The following is a 15,474-nucleotide window of genomic DNA, read 5'->3' on the forward strand; positions in this document are numbered from 1 at the left end:
GTATTCTCTATCAATAGTTAAAACTAAAAGTAACGTTGAACTAAGAGCCACTGTTAAGAGAGAGACTGCTTGGCGGCAGAACGAAGGGCGCTGTTTTGCTCTGTATTGCTTTGCCTAGCTGGGGTTTAAATGAGACTGCTCTGCAAAAATCTACACACACACACACACGTTACAGCCTTGCTTGCAAAAGGCTGTATTCACCTCTTCCAGGAGGGTGGTGGTCCGTAGGCCCAGGGTCTGGTCTTTCCGTGCCCTCAACTCACGGGAAGGTGACGGGGACTCGGTGCCACGCAGGGGCCGCGGGAAGGGGCAGCCGGAGCCCCAGCAGGGTTTGCGGCAGGTGCTGGCACGCAAACGCTCATCTTCCTTCTTCCCAAGAGCTCTATAAGCAACATTTATCTATAACTTTAATGAACATGCAAGCTGTATGGTGAACTGAAGTGTTATTTTACCACTTGTTGTGTTTATGGCAAGCACAATAGATGCTGTGTATCATTAGATATAAGCAGAATAAATAAAACCCTCAAAAGAAAAATCATCTCAGCTATTAAGGATTAGAAGCATGTGAAGTCTTGAAAAAAAATCAACTTTATTTTGCCACACAAAAAAAATGGGGGAAAAAAACACCTATTAATCTCTGTAGAGAAATGTTTCTTCTGGTATCTGTCTACATTTCTGAAAGACATCTTGGTTGCTGAGAGGATCTGATTAAAAAAAAAAAAAATCCAACGAAGTAAGTTCAGTATAATAAATCCAAACATCACCAGCCCTTTGCAAAATCACTGACAGTCACTACAGGCTTCTGCATCCATTTTTATCATACACAACAAAATGCAGATAACACAGGAGGGAAGGAAAAAATTGGAGGTAAAATAAGTGGTATCAAGAAAATTAATTTTTATCATACGACATGAACACCAGTCTATAATTTTAAAGGAACCAACTCTTAATAGGACAGTTGTTCAGTGTATAATTATTTCATTATCCAATGATAAAATAAAAAGGTTTAACTTTAAAATGCATAGAATCCTTTTAAAGACTTTTGCATCACAGCCAGGTAGTGTACAGTTTTCATTTCAATTCTGCTCTTCCAATTGTTCTTTTTAACAAAAAGTGTAAAAACTATCAAATATGCAATTTTGCAAAATAACCTTTTATTTCATATGGCTCCATTATTTCCAAACAATACAGTACCCCGATGTATAATTATTTTGTGTGATTGTGTCAGATCAGCACAAAATCTCCAGCCAGCTATCAAAGAATGCACTGACCCCCAGTCTCGTGATTTGGAAATCCCACTTTTAAGTACCTTTGTTCCCAAAATTTTATGTCAAGGCAAAGTGGAGCAGTTGAATACTGTCACACACAGTGATCGGTATTTGTATCATCTTCTACAAACAGGTGGAAAGGTTAACAACACTTTATGGCAATGTCAAACAGAAGAAAAACAATTACATCGTTTGCAAAACAAGTGTACAATCAACAGTACCACAGTGGTCATTATTTTTTTTAATACAACAAGATAAATGGAAATCTTGCTTCTCAAAATCTGATGACTTAAAAAAAAAAAATCCCTCCTGTAAGACACACTGTTGCTGAAACACTTGACAGAACCATGCATAAAATATAAGAGAACCTGTAAGGAAGGAACACACAAAAAGGGAACTAAAAACAACACTGTTCGTGGTGAACGGGCAAATATTCTTCACAAAATGGGAATCAAAGAGCAGCAACGTTAAACTATTATGACTTACATTGTTTCAACGGTAACACCTCATTTATGAACAGTTAAAGGCAAACCTAGAGATGTTTTGTGGGTAACCCTGGCAGAGAACCACTCTTTTCCACTAGGAACTGTTACGTTCTCACTTGTGTGCGCAACAGCTTTCCCTTAACCTTTTCTCTATTTGCATCCTGCATCTCTTCATGCACTCCTCCATTGTATTGCTCCTAAATTCAAAGGTATATTAATTATGCGATCATTTCAGGGCCAACCGTGGTTCGTTACCATCATTTTATAGCAAATGCATTTTGAACTGTGCACAACAGAAAACCCATTGACGGCTGTAACAAAATGCCCACGACAGCTACAACACGAGCCGACAGCAGAACCGAACCGTAACTGACAGGAATTCAGGTTTTACGAGCTAGTGTGCTATGCTCCAGTCTTGACCAGCATGGTGTTCAACACAGGGTTTCCTATAAGCATTTTATGTTCTTCTCTTGATTTAAAAAAAAAAAAAAAAAAATTGCATCCCATTAATTCTCTTCCATAAAGTCGTGTCCAAGTTCGTGCTGGGCCCTGGGTACTTTGGATTTCCTAACAACAGTTTTTGTTTCAGCGTCCTCGACAATTCAGCCACGCAGACACACAGCGCCGGGCCGTCCTTGCGTCTTCCAGCGTGGGCGGGAAAGCAGCGATCTACCACTATTTGCTCCCTCTGTCAGAACTACAATCAGTGCTTGAAAACAAGGGTCTTGCAATAGTTAAGAACAATGAAGGAACAAACTCCAAGTTAACAGGAACCAGATAAATCAAACGATCATATGAAACATTATTGCGCGTTACTAATATTTCGTTAGGCAGCATGTGAACACTCGCTATGACGGCAGTCCACTGGAAAAAAAAAAATATATATATACTGCATTTGAAAAAAACAGTATGCTCTTACACAGAGTTTACTGGGTTTATAAAGAACAACCTCCTGATGCGAGTTACCACTGTGCAATCTGCTTATATAAACTTCCCTTTTTACATCACTCTTGTCTGTCCAAGTTCAAAATAAAAACAGGATTAATATGCGTGTCTCTGGTAAAACCACCTGGCGGAGGAGAGGCAAAGCGCTCCGCCACCCACGCGGGGCGGCTTCCAGGGTCCATCTCTGCTCGAGCGCTGAGGTTTGGCAGACAGACCCACGGCCCGGGGCTGCCCCACCGCCTTCCCGTAAAGTGGCAAATTAAATACATTCTTTCTTTCAGCTGTAATTTAACAGAAACACGAGGAAAAACGTCATGCGCCCCAGACTGCCTCCCTTCGCAGTATATACCTCTTTTTAAATGGATTTTACCTTACACTGGGATTCAGGCGTGTTGTGCCTGGGTGTAAAGAGGCGGGATTCACAAACAGTATCATACATAAAATGATAAGCTCGAGGCGAGCACTGTCCTTTGCCTTCCGGCTGCAGTGGTACTGTAAGTCGGTGAGGTATTTCAGGGGAACTTGTCACGATACATCATTTTGCAGCCACCCCCACTGAGCTACCTTAGGATAAAACTACTGCTTTTTATTTTAACCAGATATTTTTGCATTAAATGAAGGAAATGGGCATTGCCTCAAATTTTGGCATGCTCCTGCTCTTCCCCTCTCCAAAGGGAACGCGGGCTATGGTTTGTTTTCTGTGCACCACCCATTGTGACTCATGTAGCACGAGAGAGACAAGGATCGATATTGCTAAAGCAGAGCCAAAACTACTGAGGGCTGGCTTTGTCCTCAATAAAATAAGTATATAAAAGGCAGTACGCCACAGCTGAGTTCTGGATATCCTGCTTGTATTTAGAGAGATTAATTTTATTTTAGGAACAGCGCTCTCAAATCTTTGTGTAATCACATAAGCATGATGCCAACTAGACCTGCCAGAAGTGAGAATATACACCACCGACATCCTTTCAAAAGCATCATACATCACATCTGAAAATGGCATCCGTTCCAGTTTGCCTTTAAATTCAACTCCTCCTTCTTCCATTATGATTTTAGCACAGTGGCAGACTTAATACTGCCCTCCATGTAGTTATTCAGAGCATTTACCATACTTTTTTGTGGATTTATGCTAGCAATTGTACCTATTTTTTCTTTTTAAGAAAATAGTTTTTCTTTTTTTCCCTAAGCAAAAGATTAAGATTCTTGGCATTGAATTATTTAAACTCCCACAAGGATATTTAGCGCTGTTGCAACTAGTAGGGGAGAAAAAGGCCTCCATAAACCATTCAAAGGTCACCTTGGTTAGACTGCAGTATACAAAATACAGAGGTGGCTAAAAATCACCAGCAGCACCAGCAGACCTTCAGAAATAGCTAGAATCGTTCTGGCTTCTGTGACAGATAAAAGCTTTCCCCTACATCCTAAGCTGTACATCTTTCCTTCACTGTATTTTCATCTTTAAAAGTGCATTTTGCAAAATGATAATGATCAGTGAGATGCGTTCTAAACACAAAACGGGAAAATAAATCAAGTGACTTCATATTTTCCAAGTTCCCTCATAATATGAGATACTGTTAGCACACAGAATTCAGACAGCTGATGGTAAAACCACAGCAAGGATGGGCTGATTCATCAAATGTGGTAACTTTTAATAACATTTTGATACTGCAATGCTTTTTTGAGCACTGATTCCCCATAAAAACCATCTGATACTGGATCTTATTTGGGTCCTGTTTTTAGATCGGTGTGTCTAATACAACCACTGCTGACTGGGTAGTAGCAACGATACCACCATCAGCTCTGCAGAGTATCTTTACTGACTCCAGCACAATGAGTTGCAATAAAGTATGAGTTTGTGCAAATGAGGAATCTCCACCACACAAGTGTTGTACAGACTACTGAAGAGACACGTTGCTGAATTTTCTGAGCTCTAACTATGATGCCAACAAATACTTGTGGTGATAGTTTTCTTGTCGCAGACATTCTTCTATGGCGGTTGTACGATTGCACCTTTTGTCCAAATGCTGAATTTGCTTAAGTGTGGGTGAGAGTATACACCTTTTAAAAATACAGACAATTCTTAAAATAATACATCATCAGGTCACTATGTTACTGATCTTCACTTTCAGTGGCATTTAAAATTTCCCCAACGAGAGGTAAGAGTCCATCCAGTATTTTCCTTTATGCTTGTATATTCACATTTGCACATACAACATGATACTCATTGGCAAGAGCCTGGATTCCCATTGTGTCCTCAGGTCCCATTCAACTTTAAAATAGGCAATGATAAAAATACTGAAAGATGCAGTACCACATACCGCCTGACAAAAATGCAAGTGATTGTATGCCAACTAGCCACAAATTACTGAGGGTCACCTCCCGAGAAATAGCTTTTGTTTGGCCCTGCAGCGGAGGAAATGCTCCTAAAAAAGAAAAGAAATAACACATTTAATGCTGGTGTAGCAGGAAGGAGAGGCTTAGTGTATTACTCTTTACCACGACTGCCTGTACCAACAACAGTGCCTACAAATAAGAAACTGGTTATTTGCCTTATGCTGTAAATTTTCAAAATAATTGCCAGTGGTGTGTTATCTTCAGGAACATAAAAAACGAATTTTCATTTCATTTAGATATAAAATTAAACCCTAAGCATAAACTTGCAAGTATTCTTTAAAAACCAGCCTCACTGTACTCAGTGTATACACACACACACATATATACCCACTTTTTTTTCCTAACAATAGTTTTCATGTTGTGTGAACATTCATTGGCTACTCAACCACAGACTAAGGAAGCATTGTAATTTGCTACCCACAGAGTTTTCTAGATTTTTTGAAATATCTGTTTACGAGAGAAAGAATAGGAGACGGCTGACATGATTAAAAAAATTCATTTTTCCCAATTTGACTTTTTCTGACTTTAACACTGTAGTTTAAATATGTCTGAATACATCAGAGGTTTATAATCATAAACAAAGTATTTGCATATATTTACATCAGTATATTAAAAAATTTGCATTACATTTTAGAGATGCACAAAGCCTAGAAGATACGAATCTTTTTTTGGTTAATCCTGAACAGTGGATATAAAAACCTCTGAGAATACTAGATATGTAGATCTACTTGCTATAATATTACAGAGTCATAGCTACTCATATAAGAACAAAAAGTGAATGACCAAAGAGGTAAAGATATAGCAACGTAAATTTTGAATCTTAGAAACCACACAATTTTCGCAATTAGATACTATCAGCAACTTATTTCTCTGCTTCACACTTGCAATCACTGGAGAAATTGCAATCAAGCATTTAAGACATAGCTTTTCTTTCTGTATGAATGCTATTAAAAAAAAAAAAAACAACTTGATGAGATCCATCCTCCACTCATTGATGCGTATTTTCACACACGGGCAGATTTGCCACCCTATTTATTCACCAGTAATTGTCACTCTGCTACATGCTATAATCCAAAGGGTCATTTTCTATTCACCCACTACAAGGTACATTTATTCTTCCATGGTCCATTTGTTGGGTTTTTTTGGTACCAACACTGACCTCTGGTTTAAATAACTAACTTTTACTTCTCAGTACTGACAGTAACTTTCTCTTCCCCCTCCTCCCCTCCCAAGCTAAGTTGTATCTCCAGAGAAAGTGATCCCTCACTTCGCTAGATGAGATGAGCCAAGCACTTCCAGTTGCCCTTCACAGAAACAACTTTCTTTCCCTCAGTCGTCTCTATCACCTGCCCTGTTCCAGGCTCAGTTCGTATTTCTTGAACACGGATGACACATCTGTAGTCAGAACTTCCGGATGAGGTCTCAGACTTTGTACGATGGCATAAGTATTTCCATATCACTAGTGCAAATGTCTCCTGTTGCCTTGTAGCATGACACTGCTCACTCTTTTACTTGCGTCCCTCCGGTTGCTTACGATCAGAGTGAACAAGGAACATGAGCACTTCAGTGTATAATTACTCACGTCCAATTGATAAGCTCCTAGTTTACAGAGTGGTTTTTTTTTTAAATTAGCCTCCAAGCGCTTTTGTCCTATTAAATTTAATCCCCTTTGTGCTACTGCAGTCTTCAAGGGTATTCTGCTCAAGACTTCAGATTTCAGAGAAATCACATTTGCCAATAGAAGCTTTCCATTAGCTTCTAAAATAGGAGTCTCTGCTGCTTAAATCTACAGATATTAACTATAAGCAGTTTTAATTTTTTAAGTGAAATGTGTTAAAATGCACCTGTAAGAAAGGATGGGATAGTTCCTACTGAAATTTCAGGCAGTGTGTTTTTTTTTTCTTTTTTCTTTCTTTCTTTCTTTTTTTTTCTTTTTTTTCTTTTTTTTTTTTTTTAAAGAGGTCTGATACTCTTAAGTTTTCCCCAGATCCATTAAGGTCCTTGAAACTTAGGAATTCAGCAAAAAAGAAAACATTACTTTTAGGCTTAGTTTCTTCCTCTTTCTAAATAAAAAAAAATGCTAAAAGAATGTGTTCCTTCCAATGATATTATCAATAAAAAAAAATAAGAGTTAAGCACTAAATATATTACTCCAGTTTAAAACAAAGAAAACAGTTCACTGGATAAAGCTGTTCTAATTTCATACAGGAAACTGCTATCTGAGGTAAGCTTTATGAACTGAGACAAGTTCCTAGGCAATGTGTATTAAAAAAGTCAAAATGCTGAAACAATTGTAAGTCTTAAAAACACATGAATTTGAGATAGTGTAAAGTGTCAATAAAGAGCTAGCTGTTCAGCAAGCTTCGGCAATTCCCTTCACATTAGGCTTCAGCACAAGGGAGGTGTTCAGAGAACGGTAGCAGCACTTCTGCAGTGAGCCATGACAGCAAAAGCAATGACAGCAGATTCTCAACCGGCATAAACTGTAATAATTTTAAAATACGTTAATTTATGCCTAATAAGGACCTATATCATAGCATCGACATTAACATGCCTTATTAATTCATGCTTAGTATGCTAGCAAATTATAACCAATTATCCTAACTTGGAAACGCATTTCAAGGAATAAATCTGATTATATTCATTATGCTCTTTGAAATTCTAGTCTGGTTAGATTTTTGGGGTATGACTATTTTATTTTGACACTATCTGTAAAATATTATGTCCCAACAACAAGAATTCCCTGCATCCTATTGTCATTTTGTTTAAAACTACAAATGTAGTCAGTGATTTGTCTAATAAAGTTCAAGACATACATTCTCATGCAATTCATACAGCCGGGTCTGACTTTTGTTATCAATAACATCTGAATGACATTCATAAAGCATAGTACAGCTCTGCGTTGCTGAAGAATCCTACCAATCTTTTTAAGCATGACAACTGACAAGCACTCAAAACTGCATTAAAACAGTACTTGCAATAAATCATCTAGCAGAAGTAGCATTCTTGTTTAACACAGTCACTCGGGAATATTAAACTCAGTTGATTCAGCAGACTGAGTGGTTGTTTATTAGCAAGCATCACAATTGTTTAAAAGAGAGGATTATTTTTCTTCAGACACAAGCTACATTATTTCATCTGAAGTCTTCCTACTCAGGCTAGGTTTGATAAATTTACTTTCATGTATGTCCAAATAAAACTCGAATTTTAATCTCTCTGGATTTTATCTTTCTTGTTTGTTATGATGAGTTTCTCTGTTGTGTATTCTGCATAAACACACACAACTGCTGGAGGACAGGTGATAAATTTCAGTTTATATAAAGTTTATTTAAACTTCAACTGGATGGAAAAAAGAAGAGAGCCTTGCAGAAACACTTATCCAGCCCTAGTTTCAAAGGAATTGCCTGGGTATTTTAAATCACATCATGAAGTTCAACAAAGGGAAGTGCAGAGTCCTGCACCTAGGCAGCAATAACCCCAGGTACCAGGACAGGCTAGGGGATGATCTGCTGGAAAGCAGCTCTGCAGAGAAGGACCTGGGGGTCCTGGTGGACAAGTTAACCATGAGCCAGCAATGTGCCCTTGGGGCCGAGGAGGCCAACGGTATCCTGGGCTGCATTGGGCAGAGCATTGCCAGCAGGTCGAGGGTGGTGATCTTCCCCCTCTACTCAGCCTTGGTGAGGTTGCATCTGCAGTGCTGGGTCCAGTGCTGGGCTCCCCCATACAAGAGAGACATGGAGCTACTGGAGCGAGCCCAGTGAAGGGCTACTAAGGTGATGAAGAGGCTGGAGCATCTCTCCTATGAGGAAAGGCTGAGAGAGCTGGGACTGTTCAGCCTGCAGAAAAGACAACTGAGGGAGATCTTATCAGTGTGTATAAGTATCTGAAGGGAGGGTGTAAAGAGGATGGGGCAGACTCTTCTCAGTGGTGCCCAGTGACAGCATGACAGGCAACGGGCACAAATTGAAACATGGGAAGTTCTGTCTGAACATGAGGAAAAACTTCTTTACTGTGAGGGTGACAGAGCACTGGAGCAGGTTGCCCAGAGAGTTCTTGGAGCCTCTGTCCTTGAAGATATTCAAAAGATCTGGGCAATGTGCTTTAGGTGACCCTGCTTCAGCAGGGGGTTGGACTAGATGATCTCCAGAGGTCCCTTCCAACCTCGAGCATTCTGTGATTCTGTGACATGCTATTTGCTGGTTTCCCTTTAGTAATTTTATTAATGCCCTTAATTAATTTAGATCTTTCTAATGCATTACCACTGAAAGTTCTATGACAGAAGTGATCCACAGTATCTCACAGCAAGGAGGCCAGTACTCATAGCACAGGCCTGCAGATCAAGCTTTGAAGGACTTCATGCTCTATAATTCTTACAGAGCTTTCCAATCATAACATCTTTCTGTTCAACTTAACAGCGGTAGGAGGGACTCTACCATTTTGGACTAGACCTACAGGCTACTTAGGTCAGTTTTCTCCAATAGTGCAAGTGCCAGAAGAACATGTCAAATGGCAATACTAAGCAGACAGACTAGCCTGCCTCATTTAAGTCTTGTTTAATCCCTTTTAGCCCTGCTCATTTTTAATCACTGAAGGTTTTATATCCCCCCCCAAATTTATTAGCATTAACTCTGAATACTTTTATTATGCATGTAAGTGTTCACTGCCTTTTTGAATCTTGATAAATTACTCAGTGAAATCCTAGTTTCACTGCTAGTTTCACTGCTGAATCATCTTATTTAAAAATAAGATTTCCTTATCTCAGTTTGGAATGTGCCAACTTCCAAACGCCATCCTATTCTAATGTGACCTGGCAATCTATCTTCTCTAGATCATTTCTTAATATATGGCAAAAGAACACATAAGTGTGAATAACCACACCTATCACATACATGTGAAGAATCATTATACATTCTTAAATCATTTGGAGATCCCTGTAAGAAAAAAGACATCATCAAAGCACAATTCTCCTTGCTAGGTAACATCCTACCTGTTTCATAGAAATGCGTCAAGAGATCCTCCTTTTCAATGAACCGTTGATATAGCCAGTGCGTAAGCGCTTCAGGCTCTGCGGGTACATCTTTAATTGGAAAAATTCTAGCAGAGAAACAAACATAATTAAAATCGAGGAAATGGATTCTGTATGTATTAAAAAAAAAAAGAAAGAAAAAAAAAGAAAAAAAATCCCCCTGCCCCAGCTCACCACAAAAATATAGAGCAAGAGTCTGCTATAAATCTAACTGCATGGTTCATTCTCCCTGATTCACAGATTATGTAAGCATTAATGATACAAAATCAGAATATTCTAGGTTACCAGTCAGATGACAGAAGCTAATGATGCCTACATCTTCATGCAAATGCAGTGCTACACAGAAGCCATACACAGCAGCTGTGTATGGCTCCTCCCTGCCTTTATTAAATAGAATACCACCACACTGTATTACTATCCTTAGAAATACAAACCAAAACCAAAAGAAATAAAGACTGAAGGCTCATCCACAATTTTGATGAAACAGTTCTTCAGTAGGCAAAAGGTAGGTAATACCACCACTAAGTGCCAATAGGTCTTCTGTACACCAGAAAACAAGTCCTCCATGCTTTTCAGAGGAAGCTATCATCTTTGTCTGAAATGTCTAGGATAGGTTTTACATTGAAAATTTACAACATATGTAAGTGTACTCAAATATTACTGCTATATCTTTAAATACTACTGCTATATCCTTAAAAGCAAAGGGAAGAACTACCAACATTTTTGTACTTCTACATTGAATAATGTGTCTGTTTAGAAAAATACAGATGCCCAGGGAAGAATTCATTAAGATATCAACAGAAACCCTCTCCTTCCACTCTGAAACACCACCTCCACCACAAAAAAACCCTAAATAAAACTCCCTATACCTCAAAGGATTAAAGAAAAAAAAAAAAGTCATACAGCCATAAAAATCTCCCCAGTGGACTCAAAGCCGTTCGGCAGGAGAGGAACGATGCCTTTTGACTTCTTTTATGCATCTGTGTTGGGTTTATTGGCAGGGCAGTGCAGAAGAGATTTGTGCATCAGGCTAGCCTGAAAAATTCATACCCCAAAATGTAAGAAATGTACTGCAGGTTTCTCTTCTCAGTTGAGCTCTCATTTAACCTGTCATCTATGCTATGCCTCTGTATTCATTAGTGGATTATTCATTTCTATTTAAACATGGCCTTGACTGATTATACTGAAAAGAATTTGAGGTAACAGTAAAACCAAGTGAAAGTGTCTGAACAGACTGGGGAATGACAGGCTATAGAAGAAAGGGGGACGCTTCTGAAGAACGCCACGTTTTGCTGCTAGGTCATTCATATCTCCCCCTTCCACAGTTCCTCTTCTGCCTCCTCTGCCTAACGGCTTTGAGCTGAGGCAAAACCAACAAGTCTTCCAGACACAAAATTCACTGCCTCATTTCTTCCAGCATTAGAGGAGCCTCTCCTCCCCCTCCTCTCTCTCTCTTTAAAAAAACAAACAAAAAAAACCCTGTAATTTCAGATAAGACATTCAACCATCCACTCAAATTATCATTTGATTTCTCCTTCCCCCAACGTCTGGCACAAAGCCAACATTTCCAACATCAACCACCTCCTCTCTAATACCTTATGCAGCACAAGCCTGCTTTTCAGTAACGAATGAACCGTATGTATGCATGTGTCACTCTAAAGCAAATACAGCATAGCTTGTCCCTCTTTCACGGAGGGGGAAACTATCACACGCATTTACTGTGGCATGCACAAAAATATACTGTCCATCTCTAGCCTTGAATCAACGTAAGTAGGTAAAAGAGCTGGAAAATCCTACACATTGAAAAATAAGCTGCAAGGGGAAGAGAAGCAGCAAAACATTGCTCTAATGGATTAGTTTAAAATAATGATGCTTCAATACACAGGGTTAACTTCAATATAAGATGAACAATCATATTTACCAACTAGGACATACAACGTAACTCAAATAATTCTTTAGGAGTCTTTGTAGCAACCCTACCCACATCATTATCAGACTATGCAGCTCTCTGTACTATAGTAAAGCCAGTCTCAACAAACAGAAACTAGCAACTATCATCTTAGCTAAACTATCGTTTGAAGAAAAGAGTCTTTGGCCAAAATGAAAGATTATAAAATAGTTCATGGTCCAGTAAATAGCTCAACCCTTGCCTCATCTATGAGGAAAATAACAAAAGAGGTAATACAGCACTGTATCATCTTGGAGCCCAGTTGCCATAAGGCCGATCGAAATGGAACGATGGACACTCAAGTAAAAACAAACAAAACAAACACTCAACCCACAGAGCAGGATCCATCTTTCTTGAGGGTATAACATTAAAAACAACTCTCTGCCCCCACATGCAACCAAGCTCCCAAGCACTCTTTTTACTCTCTTCTACCTATCTGTTGCAAGGACAAAAGGACACAACAACTGAATATTGTGCTTCACAGTGTATTTTTGAAAGACAGATGATGGTTCAGAATTGATGGTTTGAAAGCTTGATGATGGTTCGGAATTGAGCAGTATGTGTGTGGGCTCAGTACAGAAGTCTAGCATTACCTGACTTCACACGCACTTCCCATCATAAGCTGCCGATACTCTTCAGCTCCACCCTCACTTCTCAGTGACCTAATAGCTCTACAGCTCAGTAACCCAAGTAAGCTTAGTATTTTTTCAAAGAACGCACCCACTAATCTGAAAACATTATCAGAAGAGCTAACAAGTTACTCATGAGAAACTAACTATGAGGTGGAAATTCAGCAGGGTAGCAAAGCAGACTAAGTGACAGAAGTACTGTGAGGGCCTAATGGAACGCACTGTGGCAATTTCCTGCCTGAATCCATCCAGATTCTTGTATGAATCAATATATTATCAGAACACTTGAATTGCTGAATATGAAGTCTACTTCTTAAAAGCTTAAGAATCAATCACAATTACACCCATTTTGAATGAAACTCACTGCAGAGTGGAAAACAACTGATGTTCCAATAATGCTATGCTGGCTGTCATCATTTCTTAATGGCAAGTGCTAGCGTATTTAGAAGCGTTTTCAAACATACTTTTAGATTATCCAGAATTATATTCTTATGAGTCAAATTTCACATTAGTTACTGAGCTAAATTAGAGATAAAAGGTCTAAAAAAATCCCTTGCACTCTGGAATAAGCCCTTTCTGTACCAGATGAGGTGAAGCTAAACAGCCCCATATTTATACTAAACACATTACCACTACATCAGATGGCTTCTCAAGGATCTGTGTTTTCAAAGCAATAGATTAGGTCCAAGATGACATCTGAGAAAGTCGAAAGTTACAAAACTCTCTACGCAGGCAATCCAAAACAAAGGCTGAGAGCAGCACCATTAGCAACTCAGCAACCCCATCCGTGATGAAGATTATGATAAAAATGTCTTACCTCTCTCTCAATATATATAAAGGTATACACACATCCACCAGACATGCCTATATCAATGCTATTCTTACCCATAAAACAGGAACTGAAGAAAGCTGTTTTAGTTCCACTTCATACTGTAAGTTTGGAAAGACCTTCACTTCAGCTTAGGCACAATTTTTTTCCATGAAGTTTTTAGAATATTTCTCAGATTAAAGACTAAACAGTGGACAACATAGTTTTACAGAGAAAACCAACTCCTTAAGTGCCTGCTCCATTTGACTGTGCTGCACGTCAAACTTGGGATGAGAGCATGTGCCCCAGCACGCGCAATGGACCCAAAGCAAGGACTCCTGCGACATTCTTCCATACCCTCTGGTATAGGAGAAAATGATACAATCAAGAAGCACAAGATTATTTTTAAGTCAGTTTAGTTTGAATTCTTGTGTTCCTCACATCCAAAATTATTTGCTCTCACGCAACCCAAGAAGAATGTAAATCTTATAGGTGTCTATCTTAAGTTTTGAAGAACACACAATCTTCAGAAGTAACTCTTTCATCCCAAACCATCCAGCAGCTGCCTAAAAACAGTCATCCTGCCTGCCACAACACCACACTGTGTCCACAGGCACTACAACCATCCATCCTCTTCAGGTGTCCTGGGATTTTCTTTCAATTACAGAGGAAAGAATAAAAATCGAAGAGAAAATGGAAACCCACTTCATACTGACAATTTTGTCACTAGTACGTCAGCAATATTTGTATGAACCAGTAATTATATAAAGGCTGCAAACCACCTAAAACAATTAACATGGTTCTATGTCATAATTTTACATGTAAAAAGAATGATAGAGCCAAAGGAGTTTTACGGAAAAACACCTAGTTAGTACACATCTGCAGAAGTATGTGTGGAAATAAGGGGAAAAGAACAGGAAGAGGAGCATGAGGACGGTTTCCTTAAAATCTACAATTTCACACCAATTTAAGTGATATGTTTCAGTTATCTCAAAATAAGGAACTCTTCCTCTGGATTTTGCTATTCTCAAAAGCGACCAAATAATTTTCAGAAGCATAGTATTTTCAGAAACATGTGGTCTCTTTTAAAGGGTCCTTTTTGGAGAAACAACCTTTAATTCTATATTAAAAATCATAGATTTCACCCCTAAGTACTAACTGCCTTTCATCATATGTCCTATCCTGAGTTAGGGCTTCTATATTACTTCCTACTCCTTTGAAACCATAATCTTATTTGCTGTTTCAATTACTTTTTAAATAACCTCCATTTAATGGAGGATGTTGCTAGATCTCAAACATGACCAGGAGCCAGTTATTTGCTAAAAGCAAGAAAATAAAAAATGCACACCAAAAAACAAAACAAAAAACACATTAAAATATATTGCCAAACTAGATGCCCTTCAAAGACATTTCTGCAAAGCTCATTCAGCAACCACAATGTATTGCATCTTATTTATAGCTAAGAATCTAGTCTTATTTTTAATAAATCTGTATTCATGTAAACACACACACACACACACACACACACTACCCTTCCTCAGTAATTGAAAGCTTGTTTCGACAGATGCAGCACAGTACAAAAACTGGCACAATTAGAAAAGGTGACATAGCACTCATCTGCATTATGGCACAAAGACGGCTGAATTAGCTTGAGATAAAGTGCTACTTTCATGCAGCATAAATGCAGCAATATCCTCTCCGTTTGGTAGATGAGCGTAGCTGGCTCCGACTCAGGAGCCACTATATCACACTCAGTGTTACACAGGGCAAACGTGGGATACAGTCATACAAGGGCATGGCTCAGCAGGAAGCCAATGCAAAAAACCAATCCATCCCTGATCGATTGGTAACTGTCAAAGAAACTTGACATGCACTTTTTTCAATTTGAAACTCTTCGATTTTGACAAAAGAAATGGGGAAATTTTACTATCAGAGAAACTCAGAGACCAGCTGAGAAATGCCAAACCAGTT

General features: G+C 38.8%; 1 protein-coding gene across 6 annotated transcripts in view; it reads right to left on the reverse strand.

The window, feature by feature from the left end:
• Nucleotides 1–570: 570 nt before the first annotated feature.
• Nucleotides 571–15,474, reverse strand: part of LPGAT1 (lysophosphatidylglycerol acyltransferase 1) — a 69,110-nt gene continuing 54,206 nt past the window's right edge. For all 6 annotated transcript variants that reach the window (XM_064509655.1, XM_064509658.1, XM_064509656.1 and 3 more), the window contains 2 exons: nucleotides 10,080–10,186; nucleotides 571–5,121 (listed from right to left, as the gene is read on the reverse strand). In XM_064509655.1, coding sequence (XP_064365725.1) covers nucleotides 4,970–5,121; nucleotides 10,080–10,186 — 259 coding nt within the window. In that variant the 3' untranslated portion in view covers nucleotides 571–4,969. The remainder of the gene's footprint in view (nucleotides 5,122–10,079; nucleotides 10,187–15,474) is intronic.

This window comes from Dromaius novaehollandiae, chromosome 3 (genome assembly GCF_036370855.1).
Source record: "Dromaius novaehollandiae isolate bDroNov1 chromosome 3, bDroNov1.hap1, whole genome shotgun sequence".
Classification (NCBI taxonomy): Eukaryota; Metazoa; Chordata; class Aves; order Casuariiformes; family Dromaiidae; genus Dromaius; species Dromaius novaehollandiae.